We start from the raw sequence: 21789 nt of genomic DNA, 5'->3' as shown, positions 1-21789 counted from the left end.
TAGTGAACCCCAGCATCGCTTGTCGAACCTTGTCCCCATAAGAACACCCCAGAAGCCACAGCCTCATGTAATGGGCTGGAGCAGCAGCTATTTTAGGGAGAGAAGCACCCCTGGGCTATGTAACTGGCCACTTCATATTAACAGCTAAGTGACCTATAGATACACTACACTCTACAGCCTCACCCCACAGGTAAAAGGCATTTTCCTCCCATTTGTGGACCATCACATACAATTACTAGCCATACGCTCAGGAAGTTACTTGAGCTTTGATGTCCTCACCTATAAAATGAGGAAAACAGTAAAGCCAGCTTCACAATGTCAGCGAAGATGCCCTAAGACATGAACAAGGAGCCCCTGGTAGCCAGAGCCCATTCAATATCTAGAGCTCCTTTCAACTTTGCTTTTCTTTACTGCCTTTCCAAATCTCTTTCTGGAAGAATCTGCTTGCTGCCTTTCCAAATCTCTTTCTGGAAGAATCTGCTTGCATCAGTGACCAGCATCCACTCCTAACTCTGCTCAGCTCTCCAGACTGAACAGTAGGCTGGAGATGGAGCAGAGGTGACAGTTATCTGTGATGAGCTCACAGCAGGTGGACACTCCTGCGACAACCCTGCCCTGACAATATCTTCTGCTACTGCTTGTGGAAAGAGATTTTCATTTTTTCTTGATTTTGAAACACAGGATGGATATCATGATGAACCACCTCACCAACCCTGTTAATACAACTCGGAAGGTGTTCCTCCCCCTAATCCTGACCTTCAAGCTAGAAAAATGTAGTTAAGACGGCACAGGCATTATGATGATGTGGATCAAGTGCACACGTCCTTTGAGGAGGAATCCAGTTAATGTATGAAACATGAGTCAAGAAATTAAATAAAATGCTGCTATTAATAAAAATGGGATTTAGATAGAAGTACACAACTGCTTTTTTGCAAAAAACATCACAAGGGAGATCTTTGAGCATTTTACGTGTCACCGTTATAATATTAATCTGAATCATGGAGGTGCCCACATTTTACGAATACTATCATAGTTTATATTACTTTGAAAGAACAATGCCTAAAATCTTGCTTTTAAAATCATGGATTTTAAGTGGGAACTAAGCACTGAGTACACATGGACATAAAGATGGGAATAAGCCAGGCATGGTGGCTCATGCCTATAATCCCAAAGCACTTTGGGAGGCTGAAGCAGGAGGATCTCTGGAGGCCAGGAATTTAAGACCAGCCTGGGCCACATAGTGAGACCTCATTTCCAAACAAACAAACAAAAATTGCTGGGCATGGTAGTGTGCACCTGTAGTCCCAGCTACTCAGGAGGCTGAGGCAGGAGGATCACTTGAGCCCAGGAGGTTGAGGCTGCAGTGAGCCATGATCATGCCACTGTACCCCAGCCTGGGTGACAGAGTGAGAGCTTGTCACAAAAAACAGATATGAAAAGTAAACATAAATAATAAAAAATATTAAAAAATAAATTAAAATTAAAAATATAAAAATAAAAATTAAAAATAGTAGAAACTAGGTGAATGGGGAGGGAGGGAGGCTAGAAAACTGCCTGTTGGGTACGATGCACCATACCTCGCTGGTGGATTTAGTTGTACCCCAAACCTCAGCATCACTCAATATACCCATATAACAAATCTGCACATGTACCCCCTAAATCCAAAATAAAAGTTGAAATTTTTTTTTTAATGATGGGTTTTTATGATTAACTTATGGGAGAAAGTATTGAGAAATTCATTAATGAAATGGCTGATGAACATCAAAACAATAACGAGTCATTTAAGCAAAATTGAAATGGGAGGGGGAGCCTCTAATACCTACCACTGAAGGTCACTTGAACACATAATGAAAACAATACAGATAGGCATAGAGCTCAGATGGCCTCTAGCAGAAGACAAAGAATTTTACCTTGAAACTAGAGATGGATGAACTTTTCTCTGCTTCCCTCAACGTTTCATTCACCCAGTTGACAATAATGTCATCATTGACCTTCTGGCCACCACCAATTTCTTCGAGGATATTCAGTGTATATCTGAACAAAAGAAAGAATGCTTTCTGGAGAACAGTTGCTAAAGAATTTAATACAAACAGAAAGTAGCTAAGGATGGAATTTTTTTTTTGGGTATGTCATAGAAGACAGTCTGGACACCATTACATTTGAGAGAAAAAAAGAACATATTACAACATTAGTTCCTTTTAGAATAACTTAAGATGTGACTTTATGGCTAGTATAATGAAATGTAAAGCAGATACCTCCTTCTAAGCATGATCATTGCTCTGAGCAAAAAGAAAAAGCCAAAGGGAAAAAATGCAAGGAAAGGAAAATGAAGGAAAAGATTCCAACCTGTGGCAATTTAAAAAAAATAAAAAATAAAGAAATAACTCAATGTTGGAAAAGTCTGAGTAGCCTACATGATAAAGAAAAAGTATAAAATACTTTTTTCCTTATATAAGTAAAAATGTTAGAAATATGCTGACAAAGATCATCTTTAGTCTGAAGGTAAGAATTACCTTAGATACCTACTGTTATGAGAATTGGTTTGTTTGTTGTTTTGGAGGGGTTGGGGGACATTTATTAAGAAGATGCTTTAACCTCTTAAAATTCTATAGACTAGGCCAGGCGCCAGTAATCCCAGCACTTTAGGAGGCCAAGGTGAGCAGTTCGCTTGCACTCAGGAGTTCCAGACCTGCCTGGGAAACATAACGAAACCCGGTCTCTACCAAAAACACACACACAAAATTAGCTGGACATGGCAGCGCTTGTCTGTAGTCCCAGCTACTAGGGAGGCTGAGGTAGGAGGATTGCTTGAGCCTGGGAGGCAGAGGTTGCAGTGAGCTGAGATAGTGCCACTGCACTCCAGCCTGGGCAACAGAGTGAGACTCTGTCTCAAAAAAAAAAAAAAGAAAAAAAAACCCCAAAAAACCCACACTGTCTCTGGAGCAGAGAAGAACCACCATTTCCTAAAGCTACTCACTTCTGAAAGGGAAATGCATGGGAGAAAGCCCAGCAGTCCAGGAACACATGGGTTTGTGGACTTCATGGTTCAGGTTGGCAGGAGGGGATCAAATTACACATGAAAGACCTTCAGGGCTAGAATTACAGTGTGTGCTTCTCAAACTGAAACTCAAGAATCCTGTGACTGAATCTCACCTGACCGGTTCTACCTAAATTCAGGTCACCCTCCACTTGGGTGCTCTAGGATTTTGCTTACATAATCCATCGGGTATCTTCCTCTAGTTCCTGCTCCTATGGACAGTACAGTTCTCCCGTGACTTTCCAGATGGTTTTCAAGTTTAGTCCCTGAAATTAGAGCAATGCCCTGCTTCTTCTAGGTGAAAACACCTTCCCATTATTGAAGAGAGGAAGGAAAATGGCTTGTGCAACTTTTCTTTATCAAAATTCACATTTAAACTGGCAGTGATGTCCTATCAATTACACCTCCTAAGTCTTCCTCAAATCAATTAGCTCCTCTTCATTCTGTTTCTCCACCTCACAGAATTTCCTTTCTGAAGTACAGTTCTGGTCTGTCTTTTTTTTTTTTAAGAGATGGGGTCTCACTACATGGCCCATGGCCCAGGCTGGAGTGCAGTGGATATTCACAGGTACGGTCATGGCTCACTGCGCCCCCGAACTCCTGGGCTCAAGCAAGCCTCCCTAGTACGGGATGGACCACAGACACATGCCACAGCTCCCTGCTTGGTCACATTTAATGTGACTCGACATGGCCCAAAGAATACAGGTTAAGCTCCAGCATACAGCACACAAGGCCCTTTACAATTTGGCTCTAGTGTTCTTTTCCAGCACATCTGTGATTTCCTTCTTCCCTCCCTGCTTCCTTGCCCATCATGTGCTACACACACACACACACACACACACACACACACACAAAGACCTATACACATTTCAACCGCACAGAACCATCAGCAGCTCCCCAGCCACACCTCCATCCTCCTTCTGCCTCCTGCTTCTGGGACTCATCTGTACTCACTACCTGGGCCCTCTTCCCTTCTAGTGAATTCCTAATCCTCAGCTCAAGTATCACTTTTCCAGCTTGCACAGTGTATTCATCAGTATTGGTATACTTGCTTCAAACCTGTTCCCAGAACTTGTGATGGCATTGGTATCCACCGTGTGCCCTCGGACAGGGTCCATGTGCCCTGTTCATCAGAGGTTAGCAGACTGCCTAGCACTACTGGACATCTAGTAAATGAAGGCACAGAGAGGCGGGTGAAATAAATAGAGTGATTGTCTCCCAGGGAAAGCAAGGGGATAAGAAAGATGTTTAGTCTGGTCCCAGAGATGGGACCAAAATGCTGAGAAATCATGAGTATAAATGGGGTAAGTGCAGATAGATTTTCAAAATATTTCTAGTTTGGAAAAGATCCTACTTTTGATCTCTTCATAAAGGTTACATTTTATGGCATAACTGGCTTCTTATTTCCAGATAGCATGCATATTAAGTTATTAGCATTTACTGTAACATCTAAGAATTTCTGCCTAATGAACATCTGAATTAAAAAAAAAGGTAGGTTAGTGCTTGCTTCATTAGGTCCTCTCTATATATAACCTGACGGAACAAAGTAAGTTTAATCAATCTTCTGGTAGCTTGTCTTGTCCCGGGACCTAGTTCTCACTTCCCTTCATCAGGATTTGCAGCCCTGCGTTGTCCACATGCTCATGTAAACAGCAGCAGTGTTCTTGACCCACCTCCTAAGCCTGGGAACTAAATGGTGCAGAGGGGAAGCCCACCTTTATACTAAAGTCTATCTGCAAGAGTGAAAAGCTACTAAGGAACAGGGAACCTTATAGAGGTAGAGCAAATTGTGGAGGCAGCTTATTCCATGCTGGGGTTTGAGAACAGCCTCTCATAGTGGCACAGAGTTCCAGTGAACACAAGGCAGTCTTTCTGCCACCTCAAGTGAGATGCAGAGCTTTGAAATGGAATCAGACACCCACTTGTAAGTAAAACGATAAAAAAAAAAAAAAAAAAAAAAACACAAAGAGAAGAAAGAATAGAATTAGGCTGGGCCGGGCACGGTGGCTCATGCCTGTAATTCGAGCACTTTGGGAGGCCGAGGCAGGCGGATCACCTGAGGTCAGGAGTTTGAGACCAGCCTTACCAACATGGAGAAACCCTGTCTCTACTAAAAGTAGAAAATTAGCCGGGTGTGGTGGCACAAGCCTGTAATCCCAGCTATTTGGTGGGAGGCTGAGGCAGGAGAATTGCTTGAACCCGGCGGGTGGAGGTCGTGGTGAGCTGAGACAGCACCATTGCACTCCAGCCTGGGCAACAAGAGCAAAACTCTGTCTCAAAAAAAAATTAGGCTAGAGCCTCCATTCTAGATAGTACACTAAGCAATTGCTCATCTAAATACAGATTTGAAATGTAAAACAAAAACTAATTTGGCCTGTGTCTTTCTAGATTTTTCCTTTTGAGATAATTACTGCATATTATCAAACCTGCTTTGGGACGATTGTGCTATTAAATGGAGCCCTCCAGACAAGATCTCAGTATTACCAGTGTTTGTAAAATGTGCTGTGCTGAAAAGCTCTTTGTCAAAATGAAACAGAATTATGAGCTCCAGCTTTAGCCAGTTCCTCCTTCAACAAGAGAGTTGATGAGGTTTGGATGTGAGGCACTAGAGGGATGTGATTACTACCTGCTTACTTTCCTGCCTTCCAACACTTGTTTTACTTATTTATTATTTGGCACAGAGGAACAAACCAGGCATTTTGTTTTTCAAGGACCCATCCTGACTTCACCATCCACAGCCTGTTTGACCTGGGGAGAGTTTCCTATTTGTCTGCTTCGGATTCTTTGTTCATTTGCTTCAGAGCCATCATTGCCATGTGCTGGCAGCCTGCTTGCTTCAAGGGTTTTATCTGCAAGTTTATGCATATGCTGTTTGCCAACTGTCCACCCTGAGAATGATTTCCAAGCTACTGAAGGGGATAGGGAAGTTTAAGTACATATCTCTCATTTGCTCTCATAGGAAAAAATGACAAGCCATTTATTGTTCAGATAAATGACCAAACTAGCACATCAGCACAATTCAATGAAATAAATTCCAGCTAGAACCGGCTGTAAATTTAATAGATCTTTTAATATATAGCATGCAGGGAAAAAAATCCGGTGCCATTTATATAATTATCAGTCATTACTTCTCCTTCTACAGTAATATATTTCTCTACTTTCTTAAATGCACAATTTTTGTGTAGTAAACACTCATGAGAAATATGACTTTTTAACCACGTGGAGACAGCAACAGCAGAGTGGACCTTGTTGTGTATGTGCCAGCCATTAAATAGGGCTTTGAGCCACATTTTTATAAAACGTCCAAAGATCATATTGCAAGACGTTTTTCAGATATTATGAAATTTAACACAGAATGGAGCTGACCTGAGTTTGTTTTTTTTTTTTTTCTGAGACAGAGTCTCGCTCCGTCACCCAGGCTGCAGTGCAGTGGCATGATCTTGGCTCACTGCAACCTCTGCCTCCCAGATTCAAGAGATTCTTCTGCCTCAGCCTCCTGAGTACCTGGGACTACAGGCACGCACCAGCTTACCTGGCTAATTTTTGTATTTTTAGTAGAGATGGGGTTTCACTGTGTTGGCCAGGCTGGTCTCAAACTCCCGACCTCAGGTGATCCACCCACCTCGGCCTCCCAAAGTACTGGGATTACAGTATGAGCCACCGCACCCGCTGGCTTGAGCTTTTTAATCATTAAAATAGCATATATTAAAGATTATTTAATATTGAAACCCATGAGTCAGTTTAACTGTTGCAACTAAAAGGACTTTTGCTTTGGTTTTTAAAGCAATCAGTATGAATTGCTAATCTGTTAAAAATTTAAAACTTGTGGAAGATAATAAAGATAGCTTGGAAATATCATCTGGAAATACACTGGTGAGAACAGCCCTGAGGACTTTTCAATGATGTTCTGGATACATGCAGTAAACTAAAAGACAGAGTTGGAGTTTCTTTAGTTCTGGAGTTTTCTGCACCAGGGGAGCCTTATGACATCTGCCCCAATCATTAAAGAGACCCCAGTTTGGAAATGGGTAATGGAACTCTATACTTAGTAAAGCAAATGTGAATCAGGGAGTGAAATCTTTTATGATCACTTCTGATTATCCTACCTTATCTGGAAATACTGACACGATTACATCCAGAGCCGGCCATTATTAGGATCTGCAGACAGTGGCTTGGAACTAAAGCTGCAGTGCCTAGGCACACCACGAACCTTGTCTTTGCCATTATCTTGCCAGACAGAATGTAATGTGACATGCAGTTTCTGGGGCTTCCTTCCAGGTAGGAAAATGAATTAAGTCACACTAACATAGGATCTAATGAGGGGATGTAAGATTCTTGCCTTGTCAGAGCTATTAGTATAGGGGGAAAGACTGAAGCATTTACAAGGAAATTATTTTATTACTTAGAGAATTCCTATCTAAAAGTCTTCCCAAGCTTATGATTTTGTACCAAAATTGTTTCTTTTTCTTATAATTTATTTTCTATTTGTGTATCTTTTTATAATCTATTTTTGTTTAACTAATATCACCCTATACTTCTCACATTAGTCAAGTTTATATTCAGTTCCAAAACATATCTAAAGTTTTCTATGAAAGGAACTTCTGTTTCTGGCCATGATGGAATAACAGGGACCACATTTAAACACTTATAATACAGTGAAAAACATATGAAACAATGTTGTTCAGACATCAGACAATAGGAAGCACAAGACAGTGGCCCCTGAAAAGAAGAAAACAAAGTTAGCCTTAAGATTTTTCCAGCATGGAAAAAGTTTCCAAGCTGCAGCATAGGAGGAGAAAACCCAAACAGCATGGCCATCCTCTTGAGTGGAGGAAACAGGGATGAGAACTGAAGGAAGCCCAGGTGCCTAGAATTTAGGGGAAAGACTATCAGAGTGGTGAGAACTGTATAGAGAGAAGAGAGTCATTCAGAAAGAAAGCTTCAGCGGCCTTCAGAGGGTTTCCCTCAGTCTTCAGCTGAGGACCACTCAGTGCACATGTGTGAGGAAACTACTAGAGGCTGTGGGGAAAAACCCACCAGAAATGAGCCACGAGCGCAATCCTTGGGGCTCACACAAGGCTGGAAAAATTTGTTCCCACCAGCTCGAGTGGAAAAATTTCATAATACATGAGCATCAAGCAAAGTACTCAGAAGACCATTTTCTCATTACTAACAAGCAAAATGAGCTCTAGATTAATTAAGCTTAAAAGTAAGCCTCAAATGGATCAAACTGTATTTAAGTTACTTAAGTCTATCCCAGGATTAAATTTAAGAATATTTAAAGGAATACAGAAATACCCAGTACACAGCAAGGTCAAATTCATGATATTTGACATATAATTAAAAAATTAGCAGCATGCAAAGAAGCCAAAAAATATGACTCATAATGAAGATAAAAATAAATTAGTAGAAACAGATCCCAAAATAAGTTACTGTAATTATTTTCTGTATGTTCAAGAAGGTAAAGGAAAGGACAGATATGGGAAATATAAAACTGACTCAAAATTTCTATACATGGAAACTATAATGTCCAGGTTAAAAAACATGTACACTGGATGGAGTTAATGGAATATTAGACATGCAAAATAAAAGAGATTAGTGAACTTGAAAACACAGCAATACAAGTTATACAAAATGAAACATAGAGAAAATAAATCACTAAAGCATTGGTGAGCTTAGGGACAACTTTGAATGATCAAATATACATGGACTTGGAATCCGCCAGAACCAGGGCTGGTGGGTATGGAAGATATGTTTGAAGAGATGAAAGTTAAGTTTTCCAAATTTGATGGAAAGTATAAACCCATAGATCCTATAAGTTCAACAAACCTCAAGCATAAGAAACAACAATGGAGCTGGGCGTGGTGGCTCATGCCTGTAATCCCAGCAGTTTGGGAGGCTGAGGCGGGTGGATCATTAGGTCAGGAGTTTGAGACCAGCCTGTCCAACATGGTGAAACCCCGTCTCTACTAAAAATACAAAAATTAGCTGGGCATGGTGGCGTGGACCTGTAGTCCCAGCTACTCAGGAGGCTGAGGCAGGAGAATCACTTGAACCCAGGAGGTGGAGATTGCAGTGAGCCAAGATCACACTACTGCACTCCAGTCTGGGCAACAGAGCAAGACTCTGCCTCAAAAAAAAAACAAAACAAAAAAAACAACAATGTACATCATAATAAAATTACCTAAAACCTGTAATAAAGAGAAATCTTAAAATAAGCCAGAAAAGAAATACTACATATGAGGGAACAAAGATAAGAATGACAATAGATTTCCCCTTGGAAACAATGTGGGCCAGAAGACAGTGAAACTATCTTTAAAGTACGGAAAGAAAAAACTATCAGCTTAGAATTCTGCACTCGGAGAAAAAAATATTTTGAAAATGAAATAGACATTTTCAGACATATAGAAGCTGAAATCACTCATCACCAGCAAACTTGCGCTATTAGAAATATTTTAGGTAGACAGAAAATGATACCAAATGGAAATCTTGATCTATAAAATAGTAGGAAGAGCACTAGAAATAGTAAATGTGTAGATAAATATAGCATAATTTCCTCTTTATTTAAAAAGTCTCTTTAAAAGTAATTGTTATTTACACAGATCAATTGAAGTAAAAGGATGGTAAAAAGATAGGCCATGCTAACCACTAATCAATAGGAAGCCTATAGAAGCAATAGTAGCTATTATCTATTAATGTCAGAAACAATAGATTTCAGAGAAAAGAATATTAGTAGGCATAAAAAAGACTACTTCATAAGGACAAAGGGATGAGTAAATTAGAATGAAACAACAATCTAAACTGTTTATGAACCTAATAACAGTTTTTGTTTTTGTGAAACAGTTTTTGTTTCACGATACTTGAAACAAAAACTGATAGAACTGAAAAAAAAAAAGCAGAAAGGTAAAAAATGTTCCTCTGGTTATGAAGCTTAGCTTAAAACATACTTTTACTGAATTAACTCATACTGCTAAAAATTTGCTAATATTTGTCTAGGTAAATAATGTATTCAAGAAAAAGCCACTTCCATAAGCTATACTACCTTCTCATTAGCTGCCAAATCAAGGCCAGTGTGAGAGTGCGGTTTCCTTCATTGAGATCTTGTCCACCGATGCCAACCAGGGAGAACTTCGCTTGATTCTTCCCCAATTCTACCGCGTAGTTACAATTCTCAAGCTGAATGAGCAGAAAGGAAAACGATTTAACGTCATCATCTTGATTATGATAAATACCAGATAAATAATAAAAATAAAGATAAAAAATGAAATAAATATGGTAAGACCGAATGACCTCTCAAGTCTCAACTGGTTCTGCAATTCTAGGATTCAAAATTAAAGAATTTTCCATCTTTCCTTAGAACCCCTCACTTTCATAAAAAATATTCATAATGTGGAAAACTGAAATGAATTCATTACTATGAATATGTTCACAGCTATATCACACTGCAGAAATGGAGAGCCATCCTTAATTACCTACATGTAATATTTCTAAAAAAGGTGAATTCATGGAGATCGACATGGAAAATTTGGAGTCTCCATCCTCTGCACACATAGCAAATGGACATGTGAACAGATATTCCTGTAGCTACGCATGGATCATTAACAGTCACAGCAACAAGAAATGCTGAGAAATGGCTGTGTCAACCCTGTTGTTTCAAAACAATGTTCCCACTGTGTTGACAGTTGACAAACTGTTTGAACAAGTCAAGCTGTCAGTACAAGCTCCAATTCTTTAGAAATTAGAATAAAGATCCTGCTGAGGGAAAAATCCCTGTGGCTCTCTGCTTGCTCTAATTATCTTAATTAGAATTTTTGCATGATAATGTTTGAAGACATCCAACATGGAATTATAAATAAGCAATCGACTGAAATAATGGACACACTTTAATAAAGCTGTTCAGGTTTCTGATTGCTGTACTAGAATTTAATTTCTGGAAAAACATTACTTGTCTAAGTTTGGCTGCCTTATAAAGTATTTAGAGTGCTCTTGCAGGCTATGACTTTGCCTGTCTCCTGGAACAACAGAACCATCATTGTTTACCTTCTTCATATTGCCTCCCAGTTTGGGGTATGGCGGTTTGTTTACTCTGTTCCAGTCAACAGGAACTTTGATCTTTTCATAGAGCTGGAAGATGACCAGGGCATCTGATAAGTCACTGAACAAAACAAACACAAAAGGATTCTCAGATATCCAACATTTATTCAGGGCCTACAATGGGCCAGACACTTTCTTACATATTAGTTCAAAGAATATTCACAACAACCCTGCACACTTGGTAGTCATAGCTCCATCTATAGAGGTGAAGAAACCATGACTCAGAGAGATTGGGGGACTCACTCTTCCCAGGTGTGACTACCTATGCCCTTCCATCCAACATATGCTGCCTCAGGAAAAGAAAGAGCACTATGGTGATGAAATAATCTGTACACCAAACCCCTGCAACATGCAATTCACCTATATAACAAACCTGCACATGTCCCCTGTACCTAAAGGTTTAAAATTTGTAAAACTAAATAAATGTAAAAGAAATATTTAGAACGGGCGCAGTGGCTCACGCCTGTAATCCCAGCACTTTGGGAGACCAAGGCGGGTGGATCACGAGGTCAAGAGATCGAGACCATCCTGGCCAACAAGGTGGAACCCCGTCTCTACGAAAAATACAAAAAATTAGCCAGGCGTGGTGGCAGGTGCCTGAAGTCCAAACTACTCAGGAGGCTGAGGCAGGAGAATGGCGTGAACCCGGGAGGCAGAGCTTGCAGTGAGCCAAGATTGCGCCACCGCACTCCAGCCTGGGTGACAGAGCGAGACTCCATCTCAAAAAAAAAGAAATATTGAAAAAAAAAAAAAAAGAAAATTGCTTTAACAAGTGGCATAGGAGACACTTCACCACAAACTTAACATCTGTTGTTTTGCCGCTTGTAAGCGGGTTATATGTAAGATCACTTATGACATATAGTAAATGTTTCATTTTGTTGAGGTATGATTTATATATTGAGCACACAGTGAGACTGATGTATGCAGGTGAGTTTTTCAACTGAATATCCAACATCTGAAGCTCAACTTAGCACTTTTTCCCCTTCCAGCAAGGTATGCACATTTTGTGAAGAGAATGCACATCATAGTGGTATTTGGAATCCTATGGCTCTTTTGAGGTCTCTATCTTACATTAGAATGAGTTCCCAAATATTCCTACCTATACAAATGATTGACTCGAGGGTTAACGCCCAGGGAGTTCATCCAGTTCCTAAATGTCCGCTCTTCTCTCGTCTCACCTAGATGAATGAAGATGGGTTATCTTTTGGGACCGAAGAAAACATGGCTTTTTTATGACCAAAGTTTAACTAAAGAGGATGCAATAAAAACTGAAAGTAGAATGAAAGAAAGAAATAAAATAAACCGTATTGGATTTGGACAAGGGTTCTTATACTGTGTTAATTTTTCTTTTCCATTTCAATTCCGCATGTATTTCTATAGCATCTATTAATAGTGTGTGGAATCCTGTGTGGGGTAACTGTTCAGTTGGCTCTCAAAGGCTTACCTTCTTGCTGGAAAAAACAGGACTTTTAGGCATCAAACAGAGATCATACAAGCTACAGAACTCACTTATGAGGTAGATATATTTGTTATTTGAATTGAGATAGAGAAAAGAACAGTATGGACTGAATTTGGAAGGGGTGGAATTTGAACTTGTCCTTGGATAGCTAGCAAAATCTGGATCAGAAAAAGGAAAGAGTAGAGGATTTGGGGAGATAGCAAGGGGTGGGAGTAGAAGATAGTATAAATATGCATACAAAGGGAGCAACAGGCAAGGTCTCTATTAAGAACATCAGGAACTGGTTTGGTCAGGGGTGTGTGTTGTACAGCCCAATGAGATAAGCCTATCTGGAAGAAGGATTCAGAATTGCGGATCTTTGGATACCAGGTAGCAGATTTTAGTTGACATATTAGACAACGGCAGTCATTATGGCTTTGTAAAATTACTACAATAAATTCTTGAGCAAGGCAGAGATATAATAAAATCAGTACCGGGATGTGCCTGGCAGCAGTGTGCAGAATCACTGAAAGGCAATATGCATTTGAATTAAACACGGCACAGGACAGAGTGTTTGACATTAGCATGTGGGATACATTCAAGCATTTGATAAATGGAGACTCCAAGATCCAATAAAATAATTAGTGTATGAGGTAATGAGCTTGGAATAGCAGAAAAGAAACATAACAATTGAGAAAACGTTCCAAAGGAAGAATTATTAGTATTTGCTGATTTGGTGGATGTAGGGATGAAGGATAGGAAGATATAGTAGGATCCAAGCTCTTTAGTTTGGTGACTAAAGAAAAAAAATGGTATGATTAATGGAAATGGAGCATTTCTAAAAGAGGGCAAACGGGATGGGAGGTGGGCTGGAAAGGCAATGGTTGGGGGTGGGAGGGAAAATAATCAATTCTGTTTTGCATATGCTGCACCTCAAATGATAGCCATGGATCCAAACAGGAATATTCTAGAAGCAGCTGAAATGGGTGATTTGTGGGCCTGATATATAGATTTGGGAGTCAACAAAATGCACACAACCCCCTGACCATAATTCAGCAAATGACACCAATGCAGGAGTGCTGGAGCATGATCATGCTGCATTTCTAGTGAGAGTAAAGCACTGTGGAAAAGGATCAACTCATACTTCAAATCTGAATCTCCTTGCTTGGGTGATATTCATTTAATATTAATTGACCTTTGTCTCAATATTGGGACTAGTTCATGATTTTTTTTAAAAAGTCAAGTAAACATCTCCGGCACCTCTACCTGGTAGAACCTAATTAAAGCTATATGCTTTTTGTTGAATCTTAGAGCATTAACCTGAAAAATACAACTGTTAGGGATTCTGCCTCAAAATTCTTTTCTGTGGCTCCCGTAAGAAACAAAACAAAACCGAAAACTCAGCAAGCATATCCCAGCATACATTAAATATCATTTTTTGGAAATGGATGGTGGCAATTTCTTGTCTCTAGGAATCAACACAGTCCATTAAGTATGTAAATTATCTTTTTGAAACTCAGGATTTATTTCATCTAATAACTAAATGCATTATCTTTCCTAAAACATTTAATTCTGATAATGGATGAACGCTTTGTTAATGGACGTGATAGAATGGTATTTGATTATTCCTGCTTGGCTGAAATTGACTTGATGAATCTATTTATTCTCTTTGTTGCATACCAGAGAATTAATGGCCTGTTTGCACGTGTAAATAGTTTATATTTGCTTAGGAAGTGAGTTTGAATTGCCATTGAATTAGAATTGTGAGTGCCTTTCCCCATCTTAGGCAAATCGTTTACAGTTACCTTCAAGAGCCCCCCAGTCAATGTCCTGGTTCTCTGGTTTGTGCAGGGCAGGGTATCTGTTAAAGAGGTTGGCAATAAAAGCCAAGTTCAACTTGGGGTTCCCTCGGACAACATCTGTGGCTGTGACAAACTGCCGGCAGCCCAGCCTCTCCGCCTGCTGCAACATGCATTCTGCCCTCTGGATGTCATCCTTCTCCTGCAATGCAAAAGGATGTCTCAGGGCTGGGTCAAGGCTCTCCATGCACAAAGCAGATTGCATAATGTGAAAAGAAATGGGAATCTCACTGAAACCATTAGTGTTTATCTCAGGCAGACACTTAATAACAGCACATTATTGCCTATATGCACCTGCACCAAAATCAGAAAGTCACAAGTAAAAGGAATCTCAGAGGTTAAGTAACAAAGATCTCTCATCTCCATTATCAAACTATTTCAGATGAGTGGTTGGTTGCCCTGTTTCAAAAGAGATGCAGTAGATTCTGAAAACTGATCATTTGAGTTTATCTTAATTATTTCCAACCATTAAGATTCCTTTTTATTATTTGTGTGCACAGATGACATGAGATTGTCTATCAAAAATTTTATTTATTAATTTATATTCCCATAACCAGTTCACAAAAGATATTTACACTTGCCAGTAAGAACATATGATTAGCATAACCACTGTCTCCACATTGAGTTGGTATACTTGCAACCCAAATAAAATAAATTTTATCAGTTAACCTACATATTATTATTGATAAATATATAATATCAATTTTATTTTTGCAGACTTCAGATTTTGAACCACTCAATGTGCTCAAATAATTCTAGAGAATCTCTAGCCATTTGTAAGTGACTCTTAACCCTAAAATTTTGCTGAAATATGGCCCACTGTCCTTAAAGTACATGAAACCACCAATTTTCAGAAAACAAAACTTTAAATTAGGATGATTTCTTAATATGACCCTTTACTAGATAACGCTACACATTATGCATTTCATGAGCTTTACTTGTCATTTACTTTTAGTCTACTTCTCATTAGGAATCAGTTGACTTCAACATGAACTCATTGGATTTAACTCCAGTGATATTAAATGAGGCACAGAAACGGGCAAAGAGACTTCTCAAGATCAGTATTAAAGTGGCGGCAAAACAGAAGTTTTATTATAACATTCAGACCCATGTGGGGTTATAGAGTCTACTAAATGATGAACATATATAGAAGTGCCTAGCATGCTGGATGGTGTTTAATTACTATTGGTTTCTTTCTTTAATATTGTATTTCCAGATTCAGTTTTCATCAATTATTATCCCAAACTGCTCACAGTTTTACCGTTTTAACAGGGCTTTAGGCAGAAATGTCCACTCATGGAACTCCAGAATCAGGGCCACACAAGGTAATGGAACTGCCAACATGAAAACAGCATCATATTCTCCAAACACAACTGGGACCTGGCCTTACCCGCAGTCCTGACATGTCAATAACAACAGCAGGAACACCTTCTTCATCTCCTTTTGGAGCCACCTGCTCAAGCAGGTGGTAATAAGCTTTTGAGTCCTGTGAGAAATTAAGAAATTCCAATTTCAAAATAGCACAGCTAATTACATACTTAGCATAACAATGATTTCCCAAAAGCAAACATTTTATTTCATATTCAGCTATCATTCCAGAATGTAACTTAATTAACAAAGCTAGAAACATTCACTAATTTGAATGTTCCATTTGTCTCTTTACATATCACATTTGTTTTTCTTTTTAAAAGGAGCGTAACAATAAAATAGACAAGATATACACAAAAGGCACCCTAAAGAAGTGGATATTATTCTGTTGTCTTTAGGGGAGAAAAACAACTTATTTACATGTATTAAATTGTATACAAGAAAATATATATATACCTTTATATTGCTGTAGAAGTCAGTCAGCTAAGGTTTAATTTAAAAAAAGTGACAGAAAAAGGAAGCACAAGTTTAAAGCGAGTTTAAAATACATTTAAATGGACAATCAGCAAGAGAAAAAGATGTCAAAGACAGAAGATTGAAGCATTAACAAGCAATCTTTACGTAAAAGGAGAAATATTAAGAAAAGTGCATTTCATATTTATCTAGAAGCTAGAAAAATGGTTCAATTTAGTTATAGCAGATTAGATACAGGTATTGAATTCTCAAGTTTTCTTAGATTCTGAAAATATGCTTATTGACAAAAAGAATTCTCAGAATTATAGTCTTAAAGTATGAATTTATTCTTAGTCAATGAAAGCATACAGATTTTCAGGTAGTTTATTTAAATCATTTAATAGCATCTCAATTTCTCATAAAGATCGAAAAATCAGCTATTATTTTGTTTCTACAACTGGTTAGGGTGGGTAAGGCCTGGGCAGAGGAGAGGTACGCTCACCACTTTTGGCATTAGAAAGAGGAGAACCAGAGAGTGTGAGCCATTGATGTTGCACCTGGGGAAAATGATCTTCATCTCCCTTCTTTCTACCCTCCCTTCTCTGACTTTTCACTGTAGCTATTTTGAAGTCAGTGAAAGTCACATGCAGGTGTCAGGCACCAATACCATCTGCCTGCCCCGGGTTACATCTTTTTAGTTTGGCTAAGAGTAACCTCATTTCACCTGACTCTCATGAACCTTCTCACTCACTCTAGCCTGGGTGTTCTCCTCGCCTTTGCCAATTTACATGATTTAAAGACATCTCCCGAGGTTGCTGGCTGGCTACTCAGACATACACATGACAGCGCGGAGTCAGTTGCCGTGCAGCGGCTGCCAGAGAACACTGTATAAGTAAGTGCTCATCTGGCCAGCTCCTATCTCATACAGACACTTCCCAAAGCACAAAATGGTGGTTCTAGAGAACACAGCCATTTAATGACAGGAAATTAGGTAAATTTACAGCTGAGATCCGACAGCCTAATTTTGGCTGAAAAGTTTTACAATTGCAGAGCTTAACTGTTGAGCACAAAGGGAGAGCATGACAGCCAGCTCCTGTTAAAACCCAGGTCGGTTGGTGGTGCTAGAAGAATGTTAATAACCCATGAAAGATGCATAGTTAGAAAGATGGATTTAGCTTAGATCCTAAGAAATGGGGGCTTTCCATCTAGAAGCTTGACTCTGGCACAGTGCCTGACACACACTGAGTTCTAAATGCCACTGAATGCACGTCATAAAGCAGTGGGAAACTGTTACTCAAAGAATTACAAGCCTAGGTATACTCCTGTTGAGTCATGTGAACTTTCCTCTGACTCTTTCTCTTTGGGGAAAAGTTATTTAATGTTTGAGAAAGTGGAGACTGAAGTATTTTCCTGGTGTTACATCCCAGCATCTCCTACTCTTTCCTTCTAGGGACCGCTTTCCATTCCTTTCTGCTCCTTAACCACTTTCTATCTTCATCCATCTGTCATCATTGCCAATAGCTGTTTTCTTTCACCTTGACATGGAACTTTTCATATACTTGAAAACCACAGTGTATTCCTGCCTCAGCCTTTCCCCTATGGACCTCTTTGTCTCTTTATCTGTAAAATGAGAGGATAATAACCCTTACCTCATGGGGTTGTTGTAAGGATTCAATAAGAGAATACACATATAAATCAGTGAGAACAGTGCCTGGCATGTTGCAGACACCATGTTTGCTATTATTAGTATAACTAGAAGAGTCATCTTCATTTAATTTTTTACAGGGAATTCCCATCTGCTGCTCCCATTTATGAAACCAGAGACATTACAGACCTACATATATTCCCTTTACTTGGACAGCAGACTGTTCTCTTGCTCTTCCTCTAGCTCACCTTTGTCCCTCTACTTCCTGATATGCAAACTCCAATCGAGACACTGCGCTAGGACTGTGGGCAGATCTGTGTATGGCCCAGGACTAGAGCAGCAGATGGGCTCTCAAGGACAGTGAGCACCTCCAAAACATCACCAGACTAACCTGGAACTTCTGAAGAAAGGAAGCCCCAAATCTTTATCTTTTCTTTATTAATGCCCAAATTCCCCTTCACTGCTGCAGAGAGTCATGTTCAAACAACGCTCCTCCTACCTTGATGTCAGTACTGAAGTTGCCAATTTTGTTGCAGCCTGCATTTTCCAGGTGGTAATTAGCCCACCTCAGCAAGAGCTCTTCAGGGGAGAGTTTCATCAAATCCTCCAGGCTCTCACCTTCTCTCAAAAGAGCAATCAGAGCTGAAGAAGCACAAAAACCACAGAAAAATAAATGCAGCGATGTTGGGGGAGGGGGGTTGGTTATAACTTTCATTAAGCTCTGCTAAAATGCTAAAGATAACAACGTTACCTCTTCGGGGTAAAGGTTCTTGTAGCCTTTCCCATGGATTAAATATTTTATTATTATTCCCTAAAAAGAGGCGTAAGCCATTGTGAGCTTATTTATTATCTCCATTTTCCAGATGGAGAAAACAAAGCACAGTGAATCTCAATGCTATGTTTAAGAACATTTGGGCAGAGCCATAAAAATAACCAAGGCTACTGGCTCGGATGTTTTGCTGGGTCTGTCAAACCACATTTCACAATATGACAACATTTTTGCTTTTAAGAGATCAATTTTGTAATAATAACAATGTTCTCTTGTCTATTCCCATAGGTGTTTTATATTTCAAGTGCTTACCTGCCTAATTATAGCAACTCAACAATGTAATCAACTCTCCTCTACGTTTTCCCAGATGAGTAAGTATTTTTTTGCTCAGCTAGAAGGTTTAAATTTAGCTGAGGTCATTATTTGAAGATCAATATTCTTTCTCACAGGTTCTAAGATCCCTATTTCCTCTCCCCCGCCTTCTTTATATTATGTTTAATACATTGGTTTTTAAATAATATTTCAGGATTTTTCATTGGTTATTGTGATTTGGACATATAAATAAAAAAGTATGTATAACTAAAGATTAGAACTTGACTACAGATTTCATATTGGTAGGATTTGTACCTGATAACTAAAAGATAACATCGTGTTTTGCATGATACTTATCAAGGTTGGCTACCTCTGTCTAAGCCAGGGGGCTGTCACTGTTTACATACAGATAAGATGGTGAGAGAAGACGCAATAAGATTGACAGCTACATATTTAGTTGAGAACTCTGAAACCCTAAATGGAATTTTCTACGGTCTTCAAAAATGTTTATTCTAGCCTGCATAGATTTAAGGTGTGTAACGTGATGTTTTGGTATACTTATCTTGGTAGACACATACACAGTAAGGTGGTTACTGTTGGTCAAGCAAATTAACATACTCACATCTCATATCGTTACCTTTTTCTTTCTTTCTTTCTTCATTTCTCTCTCTATCTCTTTCTTTCTTTCTTTTTTGTAGGAAGAGTGCCTGAAATCTACTTTCTTGGCAAATTACCAGTATACAGCACAATATTATTAACTATAGCCCTCATGCTGTTTAGATCTCCACTTATTCATCCCATATAATTGCAACCTTGAACCATTTGACCTATACCTTCCTCTATAGTTTTGATAAGAAATAGACCAAGTTCCTCCTAACCTGGTACCTTCACTATAGTATACGAATTTGAGTTGCTTACTTCGCAAAATGCAAGTTAAAAGTCCTCTTATTTGTTACGAAGTATCTAAAGGCAAAGTGAGCTCTGAAAAAACCTCTTGAGGTTAGAGTGCCAAACATTCAAGACTGAGCCCTATGCTCCAAACAAACATTATTGTTAGTCTATGGTCTTAAAAAGCTTTTGCTCTATCATTAAAAAACGTCTGGTCTGTGTGTATAGAATCTGTTACATGAATACCATGGAATCAATATAACTGTGTAGTTTCCAAAACTTGAGAATTTCTGACATCTTCCTCCTAGAGTCCCCAACGCGCTTAGTTATTAGAAAGCTGTGTCATAAATGACCTTTGGGACTTGCTCTTACCTTCATTTCTGCTGAGTTCAATGTCAGCAAACAATCCAATCTTGATGACTTGCCACAGAAGTCCCAGGACCAGATAAGGCTTCCCCTCCTTCAGGTCCTCAGCCCCTATGTTGACCACATGGCACCCGATGGCTGAGGCAGAGTTCAGAGCCAAGTTCAGATTTTCCTGAGGGAGAAAATGCATGCAAGTTTTTATTCTATGACTTTGTAGATGCCAAATAATACCGATGGCAACAGTAACAACGTTTTCCTTCTGCGAAGGTCACGGGTTTAGAGTCATGGTCTTCACTCATTTTAACATTGAGAAAAAACAGTGACTCATAACCAGAAGAGAAAATCCAGTAACCCAGACACCGACCACTCATGCAATGGTCCATTCAATCAAACCAGCACCATAAGTTGAAGGCCCATTCTGGTTGGCATGAGACTAATGAGGCCTATATTTTTCCATCTTGCTCTGTGATGAAGCTGACACACAAAACATCTCTACTGGGCAAAAATAAAGCAACACCTTTGAGAAAGTCATTGTCCTGTCACTGGCCATCATGAATAAGACAATTGTTGATGTAAATCAAGATCATAAAAGAGAGTAGCAGAAGAGCTTTTTGACTTGCAGATTGGGTGTTAAGAAAATGAAAAGGCTGGCACAGAGGCTCATGCCCATAATCCTGGTACTTTGAGAGGTCAAGGCGGGTGGATCACCTAAGGTCAGGAGTTTGAGAGCAGCCTGACCAACATGGTGAAACCCCATCTCTACTAAAAATACAAAAATTAGCTGGGCATGGTGGCAGGTGCCTGTAATCTCAGCCACTCGGGAGGCTGAGGCAGGAGAATCTCTTGAACCCAGGAGGCAGAGGTTGCGGTGAGCTGAGATCACGCCATCGCACTCCAGCCTGGGCGACAAGAGTGAAAACTCCATCTCAAAAAAAAAAAAAGAAAACGAAAATGAAAAATAGATACAATGAAAATTCCTGGAAAAGATGGAATGGTTTTTGCTAGGTCGATTTGTTGAGTATCCGTAATAACTAGGGAACCTGAGTATACACAAACATACTCATAGATCCTATGTTCTTATGAGTAACAACAATGCAGGTAATGTAACTCACATATAGTCGAGATAGAGTCAAGGGAGTTTTCAGTCCAGACTCTGTATGTACTATTCTTGAGTTTAAAAAGGAAGAGATATCAGTGTCAGAGATGTATAGAAATTGTTTTAATTGGCAAATTAAAAACAAAGCAAAGGCCGCCAGTGAATTAGGAAAAGAACTATCAGAAGAAAAGTGGGTCCCTGTTCTAGTGCTTAAATGATGAGTGAAAAATACTGTTTCTATATATGGTCAAGATTATGAGTAAATTTAACATTAAGTGCATTCATATGTGTTTAATCATTGTTCTCATTTTGGTTACCATTTCCATTTTTAAAGTACACAAGGTTGCTTAAATCCACACAGGAGATAATGTATTGTTCATGATTTAGAAGTTAGATATGGTTTCTTAGCAAAAGAATTATAATAATGTTAAAATATTGGAACACAACACAGAAATACACTTACT

The 21789-nt window shown here is 39.2% G+C and overlaps 1 protein-coding gene across 11 annotated transcripts in view; it reads right to left on the bottom strand.

The window, feature by feature from the left end:
* LCP1 (lymphocyte cytosolic protein 1) overlaps positions 1–21789 on the bottom strand; it is an 86006-nt gene that overhangs the window by 6276 nt on the left and 57941 nt on the right. For all 11 annotated transcript variants that reach the window (XM_054665285.2, XM_054665282.2, XM_009440614.4 and 8 more), the window contains 8 exons: positions 20236–20401; positions 18394–18536; positions 15819–15914; positions 14375–14570; positions 12231–12309; positions 11078–11192; positions 10080–10213; positions 1911–2034 (listed from right to left, as the gene is read on the bottom strand). In XM_054665285.2, coding sequence (XP_054521260.1) covers positions 1911–2034; positions 10080–10213; positions 11078–11192; positions 12231–12309; positions 14375–14570; positions 15819–15914; positions 18394–18536; positions 20236–20401 — 1053 coding nt within the window. The remainder of the gene's footprint in view (positions 1–1910; positions 2035–10079; positions 10214–11077; positions 11193–12230; positions 12310–14374; positions 14571–15818; positions 15915–18393; positions 18537–20235; positions 20402–21789) is intronic.

The sequence above is a fragment of the Pan troglodytes genome, chromosome 14 (assembly GCF_028858775.2).
Source record: "Pan troglodytes isolate AG18354 chromosome 14, NHGRI_mPanTro3-v2.0_pri, whole genome shotgun sequence".
In the NCBI taxonomy this organism is placed as follows: Eukaryota; Metazoa; Chordata; class Mammalia; order Primates; family Hominidae; genus Pan; species Pan troglodytes.
This window is presented reverse-complemented; position numbering and strand designations above follow the sequence as displayed.